General features: G+C 40.6%; 3 protein-coding genes across 4 annotated transcripts in view; all 3 read left to right on the forward strand.

Annotated features, from left to right (window-relative positions):
* The window catches only part of ube2na (ubiquitin-conjugating enzyme E2Na), a gene marked incomplete at its 5' end in the record, with an annotated part of 3,227 nt that extends 432 nt beyond the window's left edge, over window positions 1–2,795 (forward strand). Inside the window, 2 exon segments of the mRNA XM_035665852.1 lie at window positions 438–578; window positions 1,380–2,795. Coding sequence (XP_035521745.1) covers window positions 438–578; window positions 1,380–1,426 — 188 coding nt within the window.
* Window positions 2,796–6,604: 3,809 nt separating this feature from the next.
* On the forward strand, window positions 6,605–19,845 carry nudt4a (nudix (nucleoside diphosphate linked moiety X)-type motif 4a). The gene is made up of 5 exons (XM_035664379.1): window positions 6,605–6,887; window positions 11,874–11,984; window positions 14,379–14,423; window positions 14,724–14,811; window positions 18,107–19,845. Exons 1-5 carry the CDS (start codon window positions 6,789–6,791, stop codon window positions 18,334–18,336), a joined length of 573 nt encoding a protein of 190 aa, XP_035520272.1. The 5' UTR covers window positions 6,605–6,788; the 3' UTR covers window positions 18,337–19,845.
* Window positions 19,846–19,944: 99 nt separating this feature from the next.
* The window catches only part of eea1 (early endosome antigen 1), a 19,585-nt gene continuing 14,435 nt past the window's right edge, over window positions 19,945–25,094 (forward strand). The window contains exons 1-9 of one of the 2 annotated variants that reach the window (XM_035664376.1): window positions 19,945–20,112; window positions 22,858–22,935; window positions 23,100–23,212; window positions 23,320–23,374; window positions 23,468–23,533; window positions 23,660–23,690; window positions 23,770–23,874; window positions 24,150–24,271; window positions 24,919–25,074. In XM_035664376.1, coding sequence (XP_035520269.1) covers window positions 20,089–20,112; window positions 22,858–22,935; window positions 23,100–23,212; window positions 23,320–23,374; window positions 23,468–23,533; window positions 23,660–23,690; window positions 23,770–23,874; window positions 24,150–24,271; window positions 24,919–25,074 — 750 coding nt within the window. In that variant the 5' untranslated portion in view covers window positions 19,945–20,088. Of the gene's footprint in view, window positions 20,113–22,857; window positions 22,936–23,099; window positions 23,213–23,319; window positions 23,375–23,467; window positions 23,534–23,659; window positions 23,691–23,769; window positions 23,875–24,149; window positions 24,272–24,918; window positions 25,075–25,094 lie in introns of those variants that run through there. The other variant, XM_035664377.1, reaches the window with a different exon arrangement.

The following is a 25,094-nucleotide window of genomic DNA, read 5'->3' on the forward strand; positions in this document are numbered from 1 at the left end:
GTTTATTCTTGCCCAGCTATGTGTGGTATGCATTGTGCTTTACCTTGAAAGACATGTTTTCCATTGGCTGAAAATGTGTTTAACGTTAGCTTTTACAGCCTTTTTGGATCTGTTCAGTGACTGTCTTTGGTCCGTTCACTCAGGCCTGTCACTGTAGCAAAGCCTATATGTATTGTGTCCTGTGATGTTTGGCCTGTGAATGAAGTGAGGGATTTGCCAATTTCATTTTGCTTAAAAGATCAAGGGCCTCTTATGTTACACATGTGACCCCCAGCTGGAGCTTTGTACCACTAATACTGCATATCATAACTGTCTCTCCAGTGCCCCTGCAGTATAAACTACTTCTTCTTTTACAGTGACGTGCACTCTGTTGTCCCTCTGCTTTTCTTTTGTCTCTGTTTTAATCTGAGGAATGCCTCTGTTTGTCATCTTTTCAGATAAATGGTCGCCAGCTCTGCAGATTCGTACAGTGCTGCTCTCAATCCAGGCGTTACTAAGTGCACCCAACCCCGACGATCCCCTAGCAAATGACGTTGCAGAGAAGTGGAAGTCAAGTGAAGCTGAAGCCATAGAAACAGGTGAGAGCTCCTGTATGACCTGGCTGGGTTCAACTAGTCTGCTGCCTTTCCCCTCCATCGTTTGAATTAAAGGAACATCTGGCCTAAATACACAGAAACACTATGTGCAGTTTATTTTACATTATAAGGTGTGATTTTTGACGCACTGTATACGATATATCAGTTACAGAAATGGGATGAAACTACAATACACCAACGTTGTTTAATGAAGGCTAAAATTATAATCAAACGATTTTCGGAAAAGGCAATTTCCCCACAACTTCTTCGTCTCTCTTTGTGTTTTCATGTTGACTGGAGGAAGACATAAGAGGAATGTTTTCACAGTGTGTATCATTTTGGACGAGGCGTATTACAGCAGTTTTGGTTGAATTTAAACAAACTGTAGAAGAGATGAAAGTAGTTTTATAGTCGATAAAATCAATGTGATGTGATGAATTAAATCATTTGTGCCTACATTTGGTGAAACCTTCAAGATAAGAAAGAAAGAACAATACTGAAACGATTTATTCTTCTTTAATCAACATAATGTATAAAAATATCTGTTGATAAATACATTTATTTGCTTAATTCATGACCACATTAACTTTTTTTATGACAAATTTATCATCCAACTTACATTTTTCATATGTGTTGCCTATCTACTGTGTTTGTCTTTGATGATATTCTTATTAATTATCTTATCAAACCATCCTGATTGATGCGGTTTTCATCCAAGTTTTTCCTCACTGTGTGCACAAGTTTGTAAAAAGCCACATTGGTAATTTTTTTTACGTGACTTATGTTTTTTCCTTCACTTTACAGCCAAGTCATGGACCAGGCTTTATGCTGGAAGCAAAAACGAAGTGTAGAGCAGCCTAACAACAAGTGGAGATACAAGTGGAAGTGAAGTGTGAACACAACTCCTCACGTTCTGCCAAGACCTCTTCCAACTTCATTTGCATTTAAAGGACACAGTCTTAAATAAATATATATATATATACATATATATTATGAAATAAACATGAATATATTGTAAAGGAAAAAAAACAAAACAACTGCTGACAATTGGTGATTTAAATGCACACTCGTAATGAAATCACTCGTCGTTGTCCTAACTCACTACTGTTTAAATGCATGGGCAAAGGTTTTAGATCTACTCACCTGGCTTTCTTTGTCCATTGATTTTGGGAGGCTTTTGCCAACTGCTGCTTACAAGCACGTTTTAGGGGAGGAAAGAGGGACCGACATCCCACATTTTCGTTGGGTTTGGGGGCGTTCCAGAGCTGTGGAGTAGGGTGTGGAGGAGACACTGGCTAGAAGTGCTCAATATTGTATACTATACCTTTTAACTTTGTTTTCTCGTGTCGCTGTTTGTTTATTAAAAGCAGCTAACTACTACTAGCCCATTGTATGTAGACACTCACCTGGAGGCGCACCAGTGTTTCGTCCTGCGTAGACGGCCGAGCAGGACGCTAAACAATCGTAGCAATACTTTTTCCTCTTTAAGTCACATTTGGCTGCAGTAAATACAAAATATGACTAAAAACTAAACTGAGCCTGCCACAGTCACATTACCTTTTACGACCTCTCTCAGTGGATTGTGGATGTTGTGGGAGAGAGTGGAGGGTAAGGTGGACATTGTGGACCATTCCTTAGTTTTAGCACTTTTTTTTTTTTTACTGTATCCAGTCTTTTATATGTGAATCTTTCTTGCAGTTGCCATACTAACCACTCTGCTTCCCCCCCTCCTTTGTCATCACAGTCTAATGCTACAAGACTCAGTGGTTAACTTCTTCCAATGGCATTTATTTCACAAGGCAGTGGTTACATTTCAGCAGTCAGTTGTTTGATGATGTGATGGGTGGGGGTTGGTGACCCGTATGACAGGAGATGCTGGATCATGCTCCAGAATATCTATGGAGGCTTTGTCTCTGTCACGACTAGTTTTTGGCTGAAAAAGTCTGTATTCAATTCACTGTTTGTAAATTCATTCTTTCTATTAATCTGGGGATGGAATGTTTTCCTGCTCTCACGGCGGGTTCACACCGAAAGGTCCGGTTCCTGAATCGAACCAGTGCGGGGATAATACATCGTTTCACTTTTTCCAACTGGTCCGGTTTACGCTCACAAAGGCAAAACTCAGACTAAAATTCCCTCTCAGACTGAAATTGTTGGATTGTTGAGGAGGCAGCTCACTGAGGAGTGGTTAAAATTTGTAATTCCAGAAACGACACACGCAGGAATCTCCAGTCCGATTGGCAGGAAGAATTCCTATCAGGCTCCCTTACACAGATTTGGGGTCGGTATCTCATGCATCGGACACTTTGGGGGGGGGGGGGGGGGTGTAGTACAACAAACTGAACTGGATACTAGTTCACCAAAGCAGGAAGTGAAAAAAGTTTTTTAACCATTGATGTGACACATGCAATGGTACACTTTGTGTGATTGGTTCGAATAGTCTTCACACCAGAAATTAACCACTCCAGAGTTCACTTCATAGCGGTCCCATACATGAGGGCAGATGTTTGGGCTACACTACAGTTTGAGTCCGGCATTCAGACCAACCCAAACAAACTTTTGGGGGTAAATGCTCCTGGATTCGGTTCAACTGGACCAAACAAGTTGTGAACCTGCCCTCAGAATACTATGAAACAGTCCACCTGCATACTGTTATGTTCTGTAAATAAAATCTGTTGATTAATAAACAGTTGCCTGGGTGTCATTCTTGATGAGACACGTGTGGTAGATACCACTGTGAATGCTGTGAGGAGTTTTTAAGAATGGTAATGTTCTTATATATTATATTATTGAAGTGGAGCCAGTTTATATTATTTAATTGCTGGATAGTTTAAAGGACCACTAAGGTCTCCGGTTTGGTCAGGACTGGTACAGAGGGGGACAAGTTACGCCTTTAACACCCATTAGTTCATGGATTTTGTTAACCACATAATTCACATCATAGCTCAACTGCAACAAGAAGTGTAAACATCTGTGTGGGTGTGCAGGACTTTGTAAGTTAATCATATGTTGTGTATAAAATTAAACAAGTAACTTTAGTTAAATGTGGTGGACTGCAAGTACAATATTGTGAATTAGAAAATAGAAAAAATTTAAATACTAATACAAGTAAATATAATGAAATATATTTAAGTACAATACTTGATTTAATGTACTTTCAGCCACTGACAAATGCCATAACTTAACTAAGATTTAGTATATATTATTATTATTAGGTATATTTATTATAAACTGTACATCTATGGATCTATAAAATAGAAAATAAATGTATTATAATTAATAATTACCATTTATAATTAATTAATTAGATTGTACTATTCAGAGCAATGTATGTTGCTTATTGTGTAAATTGGAAGTTTTTGTTAAGTTTGTACTGAACATTCATTTTAACTTTAATATTAACTATTTAGCTACAAGTTGTTTCCTCCCTCCTTCAAGGTAGACTATTACTTAATCAGTGTGTGAAGGTTGAGACGCCCTAGTCTGGTACTAGAGGTCCATTGTGGGTCCTTTTATCACACACAATGTTGCTGATTTAAACCATCAAGAAATTACAAACTCTCCCTCCATGCACTGAAAGATACTTCTCTGAACCAGGTCCCTAAACGTGGCGCCTAAACCTTTACACAGTTAACAGAATAAATCGGAGCTGTGTCTCCTCTCCGGGCACATGGGTCTGGTTCAGTCAGATTAAGTTAAAGAAGTTCAATGGGGTCTTCAGAGTTGTCCTACTGGCCTGGAAAATTGAAGCCTGCATGCTCCCATGTCCCTGATTTTAGCAATTATCTTTGCAGAGCATGGTATGGTCCTTGATTTTTACCCAAACATTTTAATCCTCATGTGAGCCATAGTGCTGCTTTGGATGTGGGTCAGGATTCATTCATAAATTCATATTAATCAAGAATCGTGTCCCTTTTTTTTTTTTAAAGAGGCACTTCTCTTGTTCTGGTTGCTGTCAGATATTAGTGTCCTACAGTTATTAATGTCCATGTCCCTGATTAAACAGTCTACAATAAAGAATACACATCCAACTAATCGTGCATTGTCATTTTAAACACCTCTGAACATTTCCACCTTTGAACGCGTCCTGTGGTTTAAAGACAGCCCACATCCACCAGAGGGAAGCCCTGAGCCTTGTAAATTCTATACTCAGCAGTACATTACAGACCCAATAAGCATGTTGCTGTAAATAAACCTGTGAGAGTATTACCAGGCGGCTCCACTGAACTGAACACGGTTTCAGGCAGGCATTGTTTTCTTTACTTGCCCTCAGAACAGCAGGGATCGGCCTTACGCTTCCTTGTGGGAAGTGGGGTAAGAATACAAACTAGTAAAGATTGTTTTTCTCACGTGTACCCTGGCTTGCCAAGATTTGAGTAAAGGCAGCAACTTAATAATTATAATGTAATTCAACATGGTGGTAAAGGGTAGAGTTTATTTGTGTGTTTATTTGTTCATTTGTTTCGGGTGTATTTATTTATTTTTTTTGTTTATGTAGATGTCAATTAGGAAAACTGTCGATCCCCTACCATTCCCCCCCTGAAGAATAATTTAATTTTCTATATATCCTGGGCCTGGGGTGGCCAACCCTGAATTCTGAATGGCCAAGACATGCAATGGCCATTTTCAAAGGGATCCATTGACCTCTGACCTCAAGATATCTGAATGAAAATGGGTTCTATGGATACCCACAAGTTTCCCTTTGTAGACATGCCCACTTTATGCTAATCCCACGCAGTTATTTTGCATGGGGTATAAATGTGTTATTTTTGCCAAGTGTATTTGAATATACTGAGGTCCCTACATTTTAATTGCATACATTGGGAATGACTGGAAAGCTGAGACACATACTTCATGCCACCCCTGCACTATGCCAATGCCCCACTTGGGCCACCCCCAGTCAAAAATTTCTGGAAATGCCCCTGGTAACAAGAAATAAAAGTAGGGAATATCGATGCTGTTGTAAGATTTATATTATAAAATATGGGATCAAGGATGTCGGCTGATTATAAAAAGTTTAGTAATAATTTGTGACATAAAACCTCATCACAAATGGTCAGTTTACAATGGCATGTCTTGTTGAAAAACCCCTCAAATGATCAAGTACCTTAGTTCAGTTCTTGATTTTATTGGTGTAAGAAAACTTAACTAACTTCTGTGAGGAAAAGTTAATGTAAAGTAAATTGTTAAGTAAGTTATCTAACAGAACACTGACCAAGCTCCAGGGACAATAAACCACTGTATCTGTAAAAAAAGAAGCCTATTAAATGTGTATGATTGTTACAGACAGCAAATTGTATAAAAAGTTCCCTAAACAGGAAATAATCTGCTCAAAATTGATCCAAATCACTAATTTTACACAAACTTCCTGCAGTTACTCAGTTCATTGTTAACAGTTTTGAATATAATAAAAAATATACATAAAATACGTCACTTACTAACTCATTACTAGTAATGATATTACAGTAAAATAACATTACATTCCCCAGGAAACTAGTAGTGTAACAGTAACAATATTACACTTTTTACTGTTTTTAATTACTCCAAAAAGTAATTAGTTACAATATTACTTTTCTTGTCACCCTCTACTGATTTAAAATCCAACAATTCAGTCACATCCTTGGATTTATCTTTGTAATGGTGGAGGAAACTAGTTTGAAAGATGGAAATAATCTCATTACATCGATTTTAACATTGACTTTAATTGTGTGCCCCGTGTGCCGGATCAATCAGCCTCGTTAATGATGAACAGGAAGCTATCGACAGGAGGCAGCCTGTTGCGCAGCTCTCAGAGGAGGGAGGGAGGGAGGAGGAGGAGGAGGAGAGGAGGGGAGGAGGGGGGAGGGAGAGAGACCCACCCACGCACAGATGGTGAGCTCAGTTTGTTGAATTCATGCGTGGGTTGATGACAGCAGCACTAAATCCACCATGGTTAGGTACATGTAGGCCCCCAGATCTGGTCTAACAGTGCCGGGGAATGAATGGAGCTCACACCGTGGTGATCTGGGTTATCTGGTAAGAAGCAGTTTGGGAAGATTTCGGGAGAATTAAGCGCTCCTGCTCTCTCACCCTCCTCCCTCCCTCCCTCCCTGCACCTCCACCAAACTCTGTGGCACAGCCGGGAGACACTTTCTTCAGCTGTTAGTTTGAGTCCAGATTCTCGCTTTTTCTTTTTTCCTCCCCCTTTCATACACTCGACAGTTGCTGATATAAATGATGAAGTTTAAGCCCAACCAGACCAGGACGTACGACGGGGAAGGGTTCAAGAGGAGAGCGGCGTGTTTGTGCTTCAAAAACGAAACCGAGGAGGAGGTAAGATGTGTCTGTCGACGGCTGCAGCTGAGGGTTAACCTGTCTCTCTCTCTCTCACACACACACACAGGCTGGGTTTTATACTGTGTGTGTGTGTGTGTGTGAGGAAGTGTATTCTGTTGTATTCTGTTCTGTTGTCTGGTGCCTTTTAATAAATGCTGTTGGGCAGAGGTGAACTTGGCTGAAGGGCCAAATATTTTACCTATTAAACAACGGGGGGTCTTACAAGCTGGCACCCACTGCAACCAGCTCCCAGCAGGAGACCATCATTTTCATTTCCTGTCCAGGAGGAACTCATAATTCATAAACACAAGGCTTCCTCGCTATGTCCCTGGCTGAAGTTAATAATCATTGACATTTATTTGATTACATGTTTATAATTCTCATAAAGCTTTTAGTGCCACCCTTTAAATATACCATACCACCTGTCTTTATAAAGTCTTGCATCTACGTTCACTCCCCTGCAAGGTGTTGTTGTGTTTTCTAACACTGAAGTCAGCTGATGTGGTTTTATTGCTCAGGTAATTTCCATACCAACACATCATTGTGATCACTAATCCTTTGCTGAGGCACCGTGCAACTCTACCGCTGCTACGTCTTACAATATGTGTGTGTCATGAACCTGTTTGTTTGTTCTGAGCTGAAGTATGTTTGCAATGTGGTGCTGCAACATTGGTATTGTTCACTCATATTTAGTCTGTATTTAATTTTACATCTTAAAAAAAAGCACATCAGAGTAGTCTCGCAGCTACTCAGTTTGCACACACCCGCTCATAAATGTTTAAAAGTAGTGATGTGGCTAATGAGGAATTTGTAGTGTGCACACTGACATTACAGAGGTTTGAATATGTCTCTCATTACACTCATTCTGCAGCTATCATTAACTCTTAATAAAAGCATTTAAGAGTGTGAGCATTTTCTAGAACATGTAGCATAATATCTTCATTTGATGCTGCTGGAATTAAGAGCATTTTTTGTTTTGTTTGGGGTAATAATTGAGAGTTAATATGGAGGAAGTTATACACTGGGGGCGGGGGGGCCTGCCCTAGATCACAACGTGTCTGCCCAGTGACGGCAACCCATCTCAGGACCACATGTGATAGGGGGAGTGGGGTCGTAGGGGCCTGGTTGGGGGCTGTGTGTTACACTGTGTGCTAAACACCAAGTGACCTATCAGCTGCAATTTATAGAAACAAGGTGCAGGCACTTGCTGTCCCCCTGACAGATTTGCTTTCCTGCTCCTTGTGCTCTTCAGACAGAGCGCTGCCTTAATGCTAAAAGTTACTCTGATTATTGATTATTGCAGTGGAGGATGATTAAATGGTCTCACGTCGCATTGGCATGCTGATCTCATCTGTCATTCTCACTGTCTTTCCTTTTGATTGTATATTAGGTGGTAAACTATCCATCCAGTCTGCATGCCTGGTTTATAGTCACTTCCTCAGCGTGTCAGCTGTAGTCCAGGAAGACGAATACTGGACCGCATGACTTCATATTGGTTGTACTCTGAACAATAATGTCTGTCCTTTTTTAACCTTTCAGTGCAAGCAGTAGCTTATTTGTTAATTTTTAACATGAGGGATGGCCCTAACCATAACCCTATAGTGTGGATTTATCAATGCAGGGGGGAGGGGATTCATTTGGTCAACAACATCCACCCTCACCCCCCCCACAATTCACCCGTTGAATACAAGGTATGCAATGTTTGTGTAACTGGCATCTTGTGTGTTTTTAATAATAATAACCTGGTGAATAAGAAATATGTCTTACAGTATAATGCAATCTAGTACAAAAACCAAATTTAGAATCAAATTTGGGATTTTGGCTGGGCAGTACGGTTGAAATCGGTATCACAATATGGCAATAAATGTGTAAAATCATAAAAACAAGTTTATTGTTACAATTAACTAATTAGAATTGTGTAAAATGTTTATATTATCAGTGTTTGTGCTGAAAGTTTCCTGTCTGTGACACAGTTGCAACAAACAATTTAAAGTTAGACGGAAAGCTTCATGAGGAGAGTATCAGTAGTAATGCTGCTGTATTGATTTGCAATTTGAATTTCACTTTATACTTGCAGCACCAGAAATGATAATAATCTCAAAGAAACAGAACCCCTACATATGTTCCCGCTTTACCTTCTTGCCTCATCAGGTTTAGTATGAGTGTAATATCTGTAGCTGGATGGTAATCAGGTGTTGATCACCGTGAAGCTGTTGTGCGGCTCTTCCTCACCCTCACTGAGGTGTGTGTGTGGAGCTGTTTCGGGGTCGTTAACCTCCTCCGCTAAGCTCTTTTTGTTTTCATACAGAAAGGCAACTGCTGATCCAGTGGTTTTTTGAGTGCCTACGTGTTTCACGTGGCGTTTGTGTGAAATTGCGCATGCATGTGTGTGTTTGTGTGCATTTGTGTCAGTGAGACAGCTGCCAGTGTTTCAGCAGCCCTCAGGGCCCTGCACAGGCAAACTTTCAAATGAGACTCACCACTGTTCTCCTCCTCTGCAACTATTAATTTACCACCTCATCATCAGTCATCATGCAGCAAACTCTTTCCACCATGTGACACATACACGGGCATTAGATAAATTACTACAGTGCCTATATTTTTAATTCATTTAGATCACTTTGTAGATCACTTTGAAGAGGTGTCAAGAGCTGTTGAAGCCCTAGAGCCTTTATATTTTTGCTGTGCTGTTCACATTATTTTTAAAATGTGGCCCACATCAGAGTCCAGTGTGAAGAGGTCACTGACCTGAAGTGACCTGCATTATGTCAGTCACATAAAAGTCATATTCATTCTGATCCGGCTTTTGACACTGAGTTCGTGTTCGCATCGCAAAAATCACCTGATATTATTATGATATTACCTGATTTGGACCACAGATGAAAGCGGCCATACTCAAAATTGAAGGGATCAGATTTGTGATTTGTGCTGTTCTGTCATGAAATAATCAGATCTGAGTCACATAAAGGCAAAAAAGGATTTGGGCCACTTTTGTCGGCAGTGTGAACGGAGCCTGAAATCTCCTTTTATAAAAACACAAAAACTTCCAACTGACCATACTTTTCATTGGCACTGTTTCTTGGTTAGCTGAAAGAAATTCATTATACACCAACATGGTTGATTTGAATAATAACTCAAAGCAGGAAGATGGCCCATTGTTTTGCATCATTTTGCATTTATATTTTGTATTTTCTTTTATATATATTTTCTTTAGGAGTAGAACTAGTAAGGCATATAACAATACTCTGAACTTACAATTGGATATAATTCACAATATTGGGTTCAAGATATTATTTTCTAACGATTTGTTTAAAAAAATGAGATGGGAGACAAATTATGACTGAAAAAGAAGACAAAATCTATCAGATTTTAGAGCCTTTGTATTTATGAGGTAGGGTACAAACTGTGCAAAACAAAGCATATTTCCTCTCCTTTTTCTCGTCTTTGCCCATTGATATTACAATTCATTTTTCATCTCACCAATTTTAATCTTCACATATTTGTAGCGTGGTTTAACTCTCTCACGATACATCTTTACATCCCCAGGACCAGTGAATCGGTGAGGTAAAGAATAAACTCTGCATGTTTTAGTGAGTAAGTGACTACTGCAGATTCAATATCACTGAATGTGATAATTGCATGACAGCCACTTGTATCTTATAACTTGGCCTGTAATTCATATATAAATATTGACAGAGTTGTCTGTGTTAAGAATAAATCATACAGTCTCCTGAGAGTTAGTCAATGCAAGGACCGTGACACACCCACACGCATTTAAACATTTATATCTAGAGCCAAAGCTTGTAAACGGGTAAATATGAGCCCCCTTTGAGTTAAGTTACTTAAGTTGTAGTTTTGTAGTGTGCTGCAATTCACAAGGTTGATGACTGAATAAGCTCAGTTAACAGCAAGAATGTCAAAATAATGTTTGAAGAAAGAGATTTCTTCTGGGTTTTCCTTCTTGTCTTGACCCGCTTACAAGTTAGTGAGTTACAGCCAAGCGCCACACAGCGTGAAGTTTCACTCATCACAGTCATTTCTGTGCAATCGAGACCAGCTTTGACGGCAGTGAAGATGTTGTCATTAGTGCTCTTCACAAAACTGCCATGCTTCCACTATCAGGTCTCAGCAGGAATGCGGACACATCTTAACGTTGGGAAACCTCAGATGGGTCTGTGTTTGCCTGCAGTGTCTGATATGCAAATAGCTGAGGTTCTGGTGCCAATCTTTGCTGTCAAGAGACCTATTACAAGGGGGGATGTAGTGGCAGCACACGTCCAGTAAGCATTCACACGTGAACTTAATGTGGGTCAGTGTGATGCCTGATAGGGTTTAAGGTCAAGTGACTGCTTCTCCAGAGGGGCACTGCGCTCAAAAAAGACCAAACTGCATCTGTTTGAGGTCAGTTAAACATAGTGTGTGGGCTTTAGGTTGATTATTTCAGATTGGACTGCTGATTTGCCATATTTTTCTGTCATGTTTTATAGCCTCCTTGAGCTTTTAAAATGTTATCATTGTCAGTTTAAAAAAAACAACATTATAGTTATTTGTTTATTATTTGTTAATCAAATGATGACTGCAATGTTACGTGTGGGACAGTTTCAGCAAGGTTTTTATCTTTTATTTTCAACTGCATTCAATTTTAAGGTTCATATTCCATTGTTTTGCATTATATTATGTAGTCTGCCCAAAATATGAGGTATTCCTGGCAGGTGTTGCATAAATTATGTGGCAAAGAGTGTGTCATGCTCAGCGGCCTAATCCGCACCACGCTCATATTGCATTAAGGAAACGCAGTGAATGACTGGAACGACGTGTGAGATGTTCGATACACTTCCTGCTGAATGAATAGCACCACACTCAGTCGCCACCAGACACCTATTAGTGGTGAGGGACTCTAAATCTGGGCATGCCGTTAGCGTGTTTTTGGCAACCCCCGAACTCCGCAGCAGAGATCTGACGAAGGCCTTTTCTCCTTGGAAGGTGCTGCTGGTGAGCAGCAGTCGACATCCAGACCAATGGATCGTGCCAGGAGGAGGAATGGAGCCTGAGGAGGAACCCTGTGGAGCCGCAGTCAGGGAGGTGTATGAAGAGGTGAGCTGAAAAAATGAAAAATACACGCACAGTTACATGTAATTGTTCTTCTTTTTACATTTTGTTGTTGGCACTATTTAGTAAAACCATCAAATGTCTATAGGGGTGATTTTGTTTAACCACAGATTGCATATACTTGGCATTACTGCTGACCATTTTCCAGAGGATACTGTATGTGTTTGGATGATTTTCTTCCTCTGAGAGAGTTTGTTTCTGCTAGTACAATATGAAAAAAATAACTTTAAGACATTTGCATCTTGGTTTATTTATTTCTTAAGGGGGGTCAAAGTTATAATACTGTAGCACGATAATGCAGGTAAAAGTAGAACTTCAAGTGTTGCTCAACTCGCTGTGGGATAGGGTTTCCAACAAGTGAGAGTCAGCTGACGACCAGCATTGCTTTCACAAGCTATGTTGTCATAAAATGGAAGTGGAAGATAAACAATCAGCAAACATGTATATTGTGAAAAGGATGTCGTGAACTGGGTCATTTCATTTGTTCAAAGGGTCTCTGGTGTGGAAGCCAACTCCACAAGACTCAGATGTTGGAATTTGGACTGAAATGAAACGCATTAATAAGAAAAACCACAGCCCAGGCCTGCATTGGCCTGAATAGAAATATTTGGCAATGATGCATAAATGGCCAGTTAATTGTTCTGTGGTTTAGTGAAGGAGGCTGCTGGTAGTTGGCCAGAGTGTTTGGCGTTGGGTGAGCGGTGAACTTCTGCCATAGACAGTAGTGGTGCTGACAGCTTTAAAGTATGGCAGTGACATTGGGGAAGGGTTTCCAGTTACCCACATTTTGTGCCTCTCAGTCCAGACATGTATCTGAATATGGATGAGCTGCAAACCAACCACTGTGGCGAGCTAACAATTTAAAACATCATGTTTGATACCCTGCTGACAAGTTCTACACATCACCCTCAAGGCTTCATGGTTTTAATGTTTGCAAATGGGAGATTTCAAATTTAATTGTAGTGTCTTTTTTTTGTATACAACAATGAAAGATAATAATGCTGGTAAATATCACTACAAATTCAAGCATGACAGTGATTTTGCAATAGTGCTGTCCCAATTATATACTACATACTACATACTAATTCTAGGCAGGCTTTGAGTACTTCATGGGTTCACCATGCAAAAGTGACAAAATTACAGTTATACAATTATGCTCAAAAGACAGCATCCAAACTGAAAAACAACTGAGTGTGTTGTTGATCTACAGCATTTCACCACAATGGAAAATTAGAATTATGTGCAGCTGCAAAAAATTAAAATAAATTGCAAATTGTGGTTAAACTGCTCCAGAAAGAAAGCTTAAAGAATATCGTTTGTATATTTACTGCAAAAACAAAATACTATAAATTTAAGTATAATAGCACAGTATTCAGTACAATGCGTATGTAGTATGGAATAATTGTCTCTGTCTGTTGTGGGCTTCAGAGAGGCCAAGTCTGAAACATGCTCCTGAAATGCCTCTCTGTGTCTCCCAGCCAGCAACTGGGAGAATCTTTTTTATTTATTTTTATTTTTACAAAAAGTTGATTGTACATACCATTAGTATCCACTGACTTTCTCCACAAGCTGCCTAGCTTTACTGACTCACTCTAATATAATGATTCCTAATGTTTGTTTGCTTGTGAGAAAAGAAGGTTGGGATCGAGGCCCCTACACATCTCGGGGAGTAGTTTGTCTATAAGTTTGTGACTAGTTAAACTAAAGAGTGATGAGATTTCACAAGAAAAAACTTTCTGAAAATCAAACCTAACTTTTTAAAGCTGGTTTTGTTTCTCTATTTCCTACCCCACTAATCATCTCACAACCTCATTAAGTTTGGAACTTATTGTGTGGGGGGGTCCCGACCCCCAGCTTGGAAATCACTGCTCTAGGACACATGAGTTTACGTTTCCACAGCTGAAGTCTTCTAAAAGTAAATTTGTGACAAACCGTGCATAAGCAGAAATGGATCTCTATTCGTGCACTGCTTAAGCCCTTCTGTCTCGTCATGCTGTCACTATGTTTAGGTCTACCTGGTCATCTCTGCCATGCTGTCTTACAGGCATGTGGCCATGATGGGATGGTACTAAGCCACAGGGTTTCCTGTCCTAAATGAGACGAATGTTCAACTGAGACTGCATACACATTTGAACAGAGACAAGCTGTTCCTAATACCAGGTCACGCGTTCCTCGCTGTGTTGCAGCTGTATGAAAATGTCGCACAGTGACTGTTTTCATTCAGCTTACTTGGTGTCAGAAGGTCCCTATGAACTTTATAAAAACAGAACTTAATGAGGAACATGTAATATTCAGTGCTGGTGATATACAACACTGTGTGGTCATTCAAATGTAAATGTATTGAATGACTCTTGATTAGTTTCCTCCGTGTGTGTGCAGGCTGGTGTGAAGGGAAAGCTTGGCAGACTACTAGGTATTTTTGAGGTAAGCTTGTCAAACTGTCATGGAAAATTGTAATAAATTCTCACTTGGCATATAATACATTATATAACTCTGTTTAAAATCCTGTATCAACTGCCTAGAATACCTTTATCGGCATGCCTAATATTTATGTGCTAGTCCTCAGTCGGCGAGAGCATTAAGATGTTTTGTTCTTGTTGTAAAACACTAAATTTAATCACAGTTAACATCCTTTATTTACTGTATATGAAAGCTTTGCATACATTTCATTGCCCCAGCTTTTTGCAGTGATCTAAAGTAATGTCTTCATCTAAACCTTTGCAGCACAATCAAGACAGAAAGCACCGGACGTACGTCTATACCCTCATAGTGACGGAGACACTGGAAGACTGGGAGGACTCTGTCAACATTGGTATGCCTCCAGTTTAAGTCTCACTTTGTCATCATATTACCGATGGTGTTGCATAAATCATGATGCAGGCTTTACCCACACTTTCACTCTTTATTAAATCATTAGGGCCCCACATCCATAGAGGTAAATTAAAGGTACCATCACAGTCTGTTTACATTCATGTATTTCTTTCCTCACTGAACGCCCTTGTTGGTTCATTGTGACACTTTTTTGCACATTAGAGCCACCAACTGCAGATTTGTGGACTGGTGTAAAACCGGTGTCAGGATGTTTCGCTTACATGCTCGTTCACTATTAGGCCTTTTCCACCAACAGGGAACAGTTCCAGTTCGGGCACCTAAATTTTAACAGTTCGGAGCATTTTGACCACAAATAAATTAGTTAGAAACCTGAAAAGTTGGTTCCCAGGTGGAACGAAAAAATATAAAAATATCAGGTTTTTCTTGGAAACCAAAGTGGGCGTGTCATATTCTACAGGTTGTTGTGTTACGCCCTCTGTTGATGGCTGTTGACCAACTTCGGCTGGTTCGGGAGATAACACCAAGGTTCGAGAACCAGAGCTAATTTGGTGGACACAGTATGTGTCCTCTTGCTGTGCCATACAAACACACTGGGGACCCACAAAAACACTACTCCTTAGCACTACGACTGGTCAAAACACTCAGCAGAATAACTTTTTAAGGGTTTTTAGGCAAAACCAGTTATGAATAAATCATAATGTTACTAAGATAGTAAAGCACAGTTATAATGGCATACAGAAAATATTCTGACTCTTCAAACTAATTTAAGTTATTTAGTTGTCTTTTTGACAGTAAAAAGTAAGAATATTGAGTAAGGGTAAAACCCATAAAGGGGAATCTATTGAGAAAGACTTTTGAGGCCTCCAGTGTTCACTTTGTAAGCTGAGAAACTGGGACACATACTTATTGATTAAGTCAAAGCTCTACACCCTTTACAGTCCTAAAATAGAAAGACAGAAAAACAGTTATCAAAATGATTAGTCGATGAATTGATTATTATAATATTTCAAAACAGGGTATTTGAAGAAGTCGTCCTGGACTAATTTCTAATGAAACTAATCATTAGTTGCAGCCCTAAAATTAAATTAATTCCCCCCTTCATTTTTTTGCCCCATTGCCGGTAATCTGGATGACTCACTGACATGTGATGACTATTGTTTTTGAATGCATTTGGTATTTTAAATCTAATGCTTCTCTGGGGACTTTGTAACTCGAAACTTAAACTATTTCTAACTGGTGTAGAAAAAAAAGTGGTCGTGATAATTTACTCCCTTCACCCACAGAAATAGAGTTCAGCCTGTTCACAAGGGGGAGGAATGTTTGCTGTGCCCAGTTGTTTTTCAGTTATCATCACTCACCACAGCCCCCTCCTTACTTGTCCTCTCTTGCCCTGCGCGAGGGCTGCGACTGAGCGGAAAGAGCTTGGCGCTGCTGGTCTAATTCACTCTCCCCCTCTGCTGAAAGGCCAGCGGTGGTGTACTTTGGGGTGTCAACATGAAGTTTTACACCACCCTCTAATGATCACAGGCCACACCGATGTCCTTTTACCAAAATGCTGTGTGGAATGCGAGGAGATGATAGGTTTGAAGTTGTGTATAAATCACTCCCAGCTGACGGGTTACTGGACAGATCATTCTTTATGGAAGGTGCTTTTTTAGGAAGGTTTGATGACATGAGGGCTTCATAAACACTAACTGAAGTAGGTTAGGAATGTCCAGCCCCACTTTGACTTTTGTGCTGCACTATTACATTACATTATATTATATAATACTGTGGTCTAGCAGTTTAATTGTTGTGCTACTTGTGCAAATTATTTTACCTGTTGAGCAATCTTACTCCCTACTCAGTAAGGCATACAATAACACTGCTGAAGACTTTTTAGTGAAGAATGTCCTAGGCAGTTTCATCTTGATTTCATTAAAATGTCCAAGAAGACCAAGCTTCTCTTTAAATAAACAAATCAAAGTTTTTGCAAAGCTGAGTGAGGGAGGAGTGCGAGTAGCAGACAGAGAAGGAGAAAGACCCCACAGATGCATGACAAACAAGATCAACTCAAATAGAAGAAAATTAAAGAATGGAAGGGCACCGTGTTGATGTGTTATGCAAGGAAATCACAAACTTGAACAACAAATGACCTCACTGATTTCAAAGCAGACTTCAGGCAAGTCCACTTGACATACTGTGTTGTAAGACATGGTGTGACTATGAGAAATACTTTGTTTTCTTGCTTATCTGTGTCAAACTTTAAAGGTCCAACGTGTAGGATTTAGTGTCATCTAGCAGTGTAGTTGCAGATTACAATGTTCAAAGCATGTAGGAGAAACTACGGTGGCCACAAAACTCATGAAAAACACAAAAGGTCCGATCTAGAGCCAGTGTTCGTTTTGTCCGTTCTGGACTAGTGTAGAAACATGGCGGTTCAAGATGGTGGCCTCTGCTCCTTCTGTAGATAAAAACAGCTCATTCTAAGTTAACAAAAACACCATGTTTCTTATTTTCAGATGATTATACACTAATGAAAACATACCTATGAATATTATATTCTATTACTGCAAAAAGATCCTCCTTAATGTCACACACTGGACCTTTAATATCCATGTATTACCATCCGTTATATATTTATCAGCAGGGTGGAGGCCTAGTTTAAAGGGGCCAATATGCTTAAAACAAAGTGCTTGTTGGCTCATGGCACAGTTTCCGAAACCCCTCCTCCTGCACCTGTCAGAGGTCGGAATATGGGAACGCTACAGCCGTTACAAAGCTGACACACGGACAGACTCGAAACCCCAAGGTCACAGTCAGGGTCAATCCCAGCAAGGGCCAATATGCTCAGTGTAATCCATGATTACAGCAACAGACATATGCCTCATACCTACCAACATTTATGTTACAAAGACGAGGGTTTTTGGCTTTTGGCAAAATAAGGCAATAAAGCAGCAATGACAGGAAATTGAAACTGTTCAGTCCAACTCTGCTTAAACTTCTTACTATAGGTTAAGTTACTGTAGTTGTGGTATCTAGTGTGTGTACGGAGTGTAGATCGTGTTACACAACTTCGGTGACGTCAGACAAACTCTGTGTACGATAATTATTCATAATAAAGTTTTAAGAGCCATGCTGCAAATTATGGGAGAAAAACAGGAGATGGCCTTGAAATAGGGGAAAATCCTGGGAAAAAACGGGAATGTTGGGAGGTTATGATCTACAGTGTGATCAGTGTGTGAGCCACATGCCAACAACTTGCCCTTGTCCTTTTTCTCTGAATGTTTACACAGGGAGGAAGAGGATGTGGTTCAAAGTTGACGAAGCCATCAGGGTCCTGCAGAGCCACAAGCCTGTCCACGCAGAGTACCTACGCAGACTCTCAAACACCTGTAACCCCACCTGCGGTCCTGTGTGCAGCCCGACTAATAACGGCAACACCCCGAGCTCCCAAGTGACGGACAACAACACACCTCCCTATGTTGTTTACGCCACAGAGGGCTCAGATCTTGTCAACAGATAGGACCGCCAACCCCCGCAGCAAGCAGTTCTTCTCAGTGGACACCAGGACGGACATATCATGTACAAAAGGACTTCTGCATCGATTTGCATTACTAACTTAATATGTACAGTATGGGATTTGAAACCGATTTCGAGTGGGCTTGAAGGGTTGCCAGAATGTTTTCCACGTATATATTTAAGATTTTTTTTTTTTTTTTTAAGGAAATATTTTTAATAACCATCACCAGCTAATAAAGCAAATGTGTTCCTGTAAAGTCTTCAGCTTTAGGTGGGTTTTTGTCAATGTGCTACTTATGCAATGTAAAGGTCCGTTTTAGCCCTACGTGCCGAATATTTGCCTTGCAGTGCACCAAGTGTCTGGGTGGTTTCCTGGAGGCCAGTACTGGGAAGTGTTCGCTCTTAGAGGAAGTCATACCCCCACAGTGACTCAGTGCCAAATAATGCCCTTCTGCAAGGCGTTTTTGAAGAGGAGTAGCCACATGTGTGTGTGTGTATATTCTAATACAATTCAGTTTTTTGTGAATTGTTAGGGCACTTTTTGGGAGTAAAGCTACTGTCGCTTCACTACAGCTCAGATTCGGTGAGGTATTTTATCTAAAGAGAGCTGAGGGCAAAGTCTGCTTTGATGCAACAAGTGCGAACAACATTGCTCCTCCTGTAATTACGACCTTAAAGGTACATACAGTATCATCTCTAATCACTAGTAACAGTGTAACACTGTAATAAAGCTTAGGTGACACTGAAATGGAGACTTAATTACTCCTTCCTCAAACATTGTTTTATTTGTACATATATTTAATGTTGTCCGGCTGAGTAAATTCCAGTATATTGGCACAGTTAGATAAATATCAGCGTCCTTATAGTCAAACAGAACTGCATAATAAAGACTTGCGATAGTGCCAAAGAAAGACAGTATTCAACACTACAAGAAGAACCATATTAAGTGCATTTGACAAAGTCCTTTTTTAATGTCCAAGGCTACAATAAGGAGATTTTAGATCACAGTGTGTTTTATTCAGAGACGTCAAAGTGCCTTCACAAACACAATAGTAAATCGTGTTTATCTTCCGGACACTGCACCTGCATTACAATCTGCCTTAAACACACAAAACCAGCCCCTTATTTTACTCAGCTGTGGTTAGATAAGAACAATAGGATGTTGAAGGAAACTGGGAATTGTTGTTACAGTTAAATGTACATTATTTAGTATTGATTGAATTTATTTATTTATGTTTCTCCTCCCTCCTCCTCCCATCATGAACAGGAAACTGACAGGAAGTCAAGGTCAGTGTGCAGGCCTGACTTTTTTTTTTTTTTTAGAAAGCAGAGAGTGCAAATGATGTGATAAATTCAGTTTATTGATCATACGTTCTTGGCAAAAAAAATAACGTATTAACCCCTATTTTTTCTTTCTTTTCTTCTATTTCTGCATGTGTGACTGTAATAGTCTGCTGTGCACCATCATGTTTGTACATAAAAGCGCAAAATAAAAACAACAGTTTATGGATCACCCTCATCGCCACATTTTGTTTGTATAACGAGTGCAGTATGTTAATCTTGTTAATGTTAATGTAGCCAGGCGGTGTCCTGCTGAACCATCCTCCTCCTTGACCCCGCCCATCCGCCGCCGCCGCTGCTGCCTCCGGAGCCCGGTCAGGTGTTCGTTGTACAGCGACGTAAACTTTGCATTTGTGGGAGAACAAACAACAACAAACTGATTGGATTTCGTGTCGGGACAAACACAGCTAAGGCCATGCTCAGACGGATACTTCAAATGGTGAGCGTTGCGGTGCTGCACAGCCAGCCGTGTCGCTTTTGTGTGCTTAAAACGAGTCGTCTTCCTCGGGAGACGCAGGGCCTGTGCTCGTCTGTTTTCATGGTGGGGGCGCATCTTTTATAAAACAGAGTGTTGCGGGTGGGCGGGGTTTTTGATTGGAGCCAACGGGAGTAATTCGATCGGGGAAAAAATCCGCCCCCGCGTCCGATCGCAGTGGACATATCAAGCGCTCCTTTTTTTTTTTTCTGTGGCTAGCCATTAAATGCTAACACTTGGTTTTGCTGATTGATGCCACTGTTGACAGAGAGCTTCTACCTCCATAATGTGCTAACACCAGTTAGTTAGGGTGTCCGTGCAGCCGGGGTTAGTCGAGGGAGGGGTTGGCCCAGCTAGCTAACGTGCTTGGTCATTGAAAGTGTTATTTTTTTTAACCGGTTTCCGTTTCATGTTTCGGTGGGTTAATTCATCGTCCGCTAGCTCACAGATTGACCGCCGGGAAACGCTGCGTGTCCGACGACTGACCGCGACGTGAGAGAAAACACAAGCGCTTTAATTCACCGGGCTCCCGTTGATGTTATGAGACGGTGACACGGTTGTTGTTGTTCGTCGTTAAAGCTGCAGTGGCTGTGCTGCAGGTTAGCAAACCGAGCGAGCCTTCTAATGTGGGGAACTACATTTCCCATGGAGCATTGCGAGCGTTCCCGGCCCTGTCACCAGGAAAATCCATCTATGTGCATTTAGATTGTAAACCTCCAAAAGATTGTGTTTAAAGGAGGGTTAAGACGCCAAACGAAGTAAAAATAATACATATATATATTAATACAGGCTCATAGGACACAATCTGATTTAAAGAGGGTCTTTTCTTTAATGCAGATATATGTCCTCTGTATTAAACACTATGGCAACCACTGGCTCGGTCTGACTCAAAAGTGTTGACCACACTGCCAAGATAATGATTACAATGCATTTTATCGCTTTATCATTTAACGCCAGAGCTGCGCCTGGTCACCTTTGACCAGAATTTGCTTATTTTTACAGCTCTGATAGATTTGATAATTTTTTTTTGATAAACATAACGTCTACTTCAAGACCCCCCCCAAAAAATGGTTAAGTTGTGATTTATGCACGTGTGTCAGTAAGTAACACGGTCAAGGATTTGTCCATGTTACTTTTTTGTGCTAAATATTAGCACTTTGGTAGAGAGTGTGTTTTAGGTGTTCAGTTTGTGTGAGTTGTGTCGTGATACAAATGCTTAGCCTGCCGTCAAACTGGTGTTTTGTCAGCCTCTGAGATGACTCGGTTTAAAGTCCCCCTCCAATACATGCACGCTCACACACACGCTGACACACAAACCCACGTATTCACCTGATTCATTCATGCAAACTGTTTTTTTGTGAATGGATTTCACGTGTTTGTGCTGGAGGCTCGTCATCAGTCACACATTCGGCCTTCAGTGCTCTAATTTACAGGGTGTGTTTTTTTTAACATAACCTTGTCACTTGACCACAGTATTTAGAGGGGCCATGGTAATTCGTGTGTTATGTATTACGTGTTCTATATATAACACGCTAAGACAAAGGCAGTGTAAGTTCGGTCATAATAATGTTCGATAACCACAAAGAGAATACATTTAGTTAGGAGCACAGTAATCTGGAAGGTCCAAAAGCTGACTATTTCTAAAGCTGTATCATGAAAACAAACATATGCAACCACGTTATTGGACAGTAACGCATGGAGCGAAGTCAGGACACGGATATAAGGCAGTGAAAGTCCCTATCGTAAGGTTAATCATAAAAAGTGGAGGAAAAAATGAAAAGGACACAGCTATAAATCTGTCCCAAGCAGGCTGACCTCACATACAGTGTGTCTGTGAGAAGTGCTTGTGCGTGAGGTTGACCAGAGGCCTGCGGACACACAGATGGGGAGACGCTGCACATACTTTGTGGCTGTTGGTGGGGAAAAAAAAAAAAAAAACCTCATACGACATCTGTCAAGTCTTGTTGAGACTCTAAAACAAAGTGAAAGAAAATAAACATGGCAAATAACAGAGAAATGTAGTTAGTGCGTCCATGCGACACGACAAAGCTTTAGCAGAAAGAAAAAAGAGGGAAAGTTGAGCAGATGTGAAAAGCTTACACACAAATATCCACGTACACTGAAGGCGCTAATCGCTGCCGAAGGTGCCAATGTATGCGTCTCCTGTTCAGTGTCGGTAAAACCTAATTACATTCACTGATTTTAAAGTTGAAGCATTGAAGCCTGGGAAAAGGCAAAGGTTTATACAGCAGCTGGAGGAACTGGTGTGACCACATACTACAGTGTTATTTCACGATACAGCTGTCGTTATTAAGCGTCCTTTCTAAAGCCGAATACAAAAAACATTCCAGGAAAGAGCTAATTATTCACATAAAATGTTTTTAAGGCTAAAAAGTCGCACCCTAGCATTGTTGTTTTGTTGCTGTAAGGCCTCTTTTCTTGGAAGCCTCGCATTTCTTTTCTGAAGTGAATTATTGTTCACTTGATCCAACATTTACCGAGAACACAATACAAGTAAAGACCACATGCGTCAAAGTCAGAGGTGTGTACAGTATGTTTAACATTCAGACGTCTCTCTGGAATATAGTGCGTTCATTTATTAGAGAAAACTGTGAAAAAAGAAAGGATATAAATCTTCTCCCCACCATTTCTTTTGTACAGAGTGCTTTTATAAAGTCAGACTAATCAAGTATATGTTTTCCTCCTCAGACTCCTGGGAAGGGAGGCTCCCAGAACGCGGAGTCAGAGCAGCCCAGCACAGACCTTAACCACGATCAGACGTCTGAGGTAACGAGGATGGTTTATGCTTTATATATACTGTCAATAGTTTATCCTAATTGAAAGCTGGTAGCCTTTTTTTCCTTCTACCCTGCAAGCAGAGCTACAGAGCTACAGCTGTCTGATAAGTTATTATCTCGTGGTTGATTGTGATTGTGTGTTTCTGTGTTCAGGGCTTCATCTGTCCTCAGTGCATGAAGTCTCACAACTCTGCAGAGGAGCTGTTCAAGCACTATGAGCTGTTCCATGATACTGGAGACCTGCCCGCTCATGTGGCCCCCACTCGGTGAGATATTAACGTTGCATTCATTATGACTGAAGTTTGAACTCATGGTGGAACTGACAGAATTTAACAGTGTGGATTTTTGTGATGACACTTTTCCCTCCTTTTAGGGAAGACCTGACGATGCTGCGGCAAGAGGTTCAAGACCTGCATGCTTCTCTCAAGGTAAAGTCGAGTTCCTGAACCAAACAGAGTGTGTAAAAGGTCCGTTCGTACAAAGACTTAATTGTGTGTCTATGTGTGTTTTAATTTAAATAGGAGGAACGATGGTTCTCCGGAGAACTCAAGAAGGAGTTGGACAAAGTCCAAGGACAACTGAAGCAAGTAATTCCTTCAAGATATTTAATATGTATCATAACAATCATATTCTGAATGTAAAACTGCTTAATGATGATGATTGCAATGCTTACTCTTACTGTACATGTTTCTCTGTTTGTCTCGATTCCACAGAACGACGGACAGATGGACTCAGAAGATTCAGGTAGGGGGACGTTCTGTTTGAAATCCCTGTGAAAAAGATACCAAACATCAATCTCTAATATGTGGTGCTCTTTTCTCAGTCCTTGAAAGGAAGTTGAATGAAGCGGAGACTGAAAAGTTCAACATCAAGCAGATGAAAGACCTGTTTGAGCAGAAGGCTGCCCAGCTGGCCACAGAGATAGTAGGTTAGTGTGGGTCCAGGGAACTGGGAGGCCTGTGTTTGTGGGTCTGCATCATTTACCAACACTAAAGTACTCTTTTACTAGATCACTGTTAAACTCAATCCATCCATTGTGTTTTGTCTTGCGTAAGTTGTTGTTCATTCTTCAACATTTGTTTGGTACAGCCCGAAGGCATTTTACACTGATAGTGTTTCTCAAATCAGTTATCACATGGAGTTATTTGTCTTGTTTTTAGTTGGATATAATTAAACTTTATTCTGAATTGTTGAATCCTACAGACTTAAAGTCCCGCTATGATGAGGAGAAGAGCCTTAGGGAGGCTGCCGACCAGAGGCTCGCCAAATTGAACGAACAGCTACATAAGGAGAAGCAGGAGAATGAGAGACTCCAAACAGAACTGGTACAGCAACACACTAAGTTTCTGTTGGTATTTATTCTCTTCCGACTAGGCTTGGGACATACTCTGTACTTTGTATAGACCTTTCATGAATGCTTTGGAGTTTGAAAGAATAATGTTGAATGACACCATGAAATCCGTTTTGCTCTGAGCTGTTTGGTGGAAGAATCAAAGCAGATCACACCCAGACAATCCCTTTACCGTTGTTATGGAAATGCAAAACAGAACGTATATCAAAAGAGCTACTGTGTGCAAAGTGTACTTTGAATTAGAGTTGTGCGGCTGCTGTTTTAAAAACGTAAGGAGACATTCCTTACAGGGTTTTTTTTTTCTGTTCTGGTTTCCACAGATACAGGTTTGGTGCTTCACAGAGAGGCAGCAGCTTCTGTTGACGTCTCCTCTGCTACACTTTGATAAACTAGTCTTGGATTTATTGGGCTCCAGGCGCAACACAACATAGTTGTGATTGCTCAAATATTAAACATCCTGTAATTTACATAGCTGGAGACATCCATTTAAAACACGAACAGCTCAGCTTTTATTAATGACATCTAGTTTTGATCAATCTTAATACCAAAAAGCCTGTGGTCCTCACCTTCTGCCACCCAGTCCTCACGGCTTTACCACAGTGCCTCTGTTCTGCCCCCTAGTTGCAGCGACCGGGAGTGGAGGATGTGGAGGTACTACAGAAGGAGCTGGTGCAGGTCCAGACTCTGATGGACAGTATGACCCGTGAGAGGGAGGAGGAGTCTGAACGCCTCAAAAACCACTACGAGGAGCTGCAGGCTAATTACACTACCTCAGAGGTGAGGGGGACAAAACACCT

This window comes from Morone saxatilis, unplaced genomic scaffold (genome assembly GCF_004916995.1).
Source record: "Morone saxatilis isolate NCDOM2014 unplaced genomic scaffold, NCSU_SB_2.0 Contig2, whole genome shotgun sequence".
Taxonomy (NCBI): Eukaryota; Metazoa; Chordata; class Actinopteri; family Moronidae; genus Morone; species Morone saxatilis.

What these genes read in the sequence shown, in the direction of transcription:
- nudt4a (XM_035664379.1), top strand. Translation starts at nt 6,789, where the DNA reads ATGATGAAGTTTAAGCCCAACCAGACCAGGACGTACGACGGGGAAGGG. An exon ending in AAAACGAAACCGAGGAGGAG is followed by an intron (nt 6,888 to 11,873) that starts GTAAGATGTGTC and finishes TCTCCTTGGAAG; the next exon opens with GTGCTGCTGGTGAGCAGCAG. An exon ending in TCAGGGAGGTGTATGAAGAG is followed by an intron (nt 11,985 to 14,378) that starts GTGAGCTGAAAA and finishes GTGTGTGTGCAG; the next exon opens with GCTGGTGTGAAGGGAAAGCT.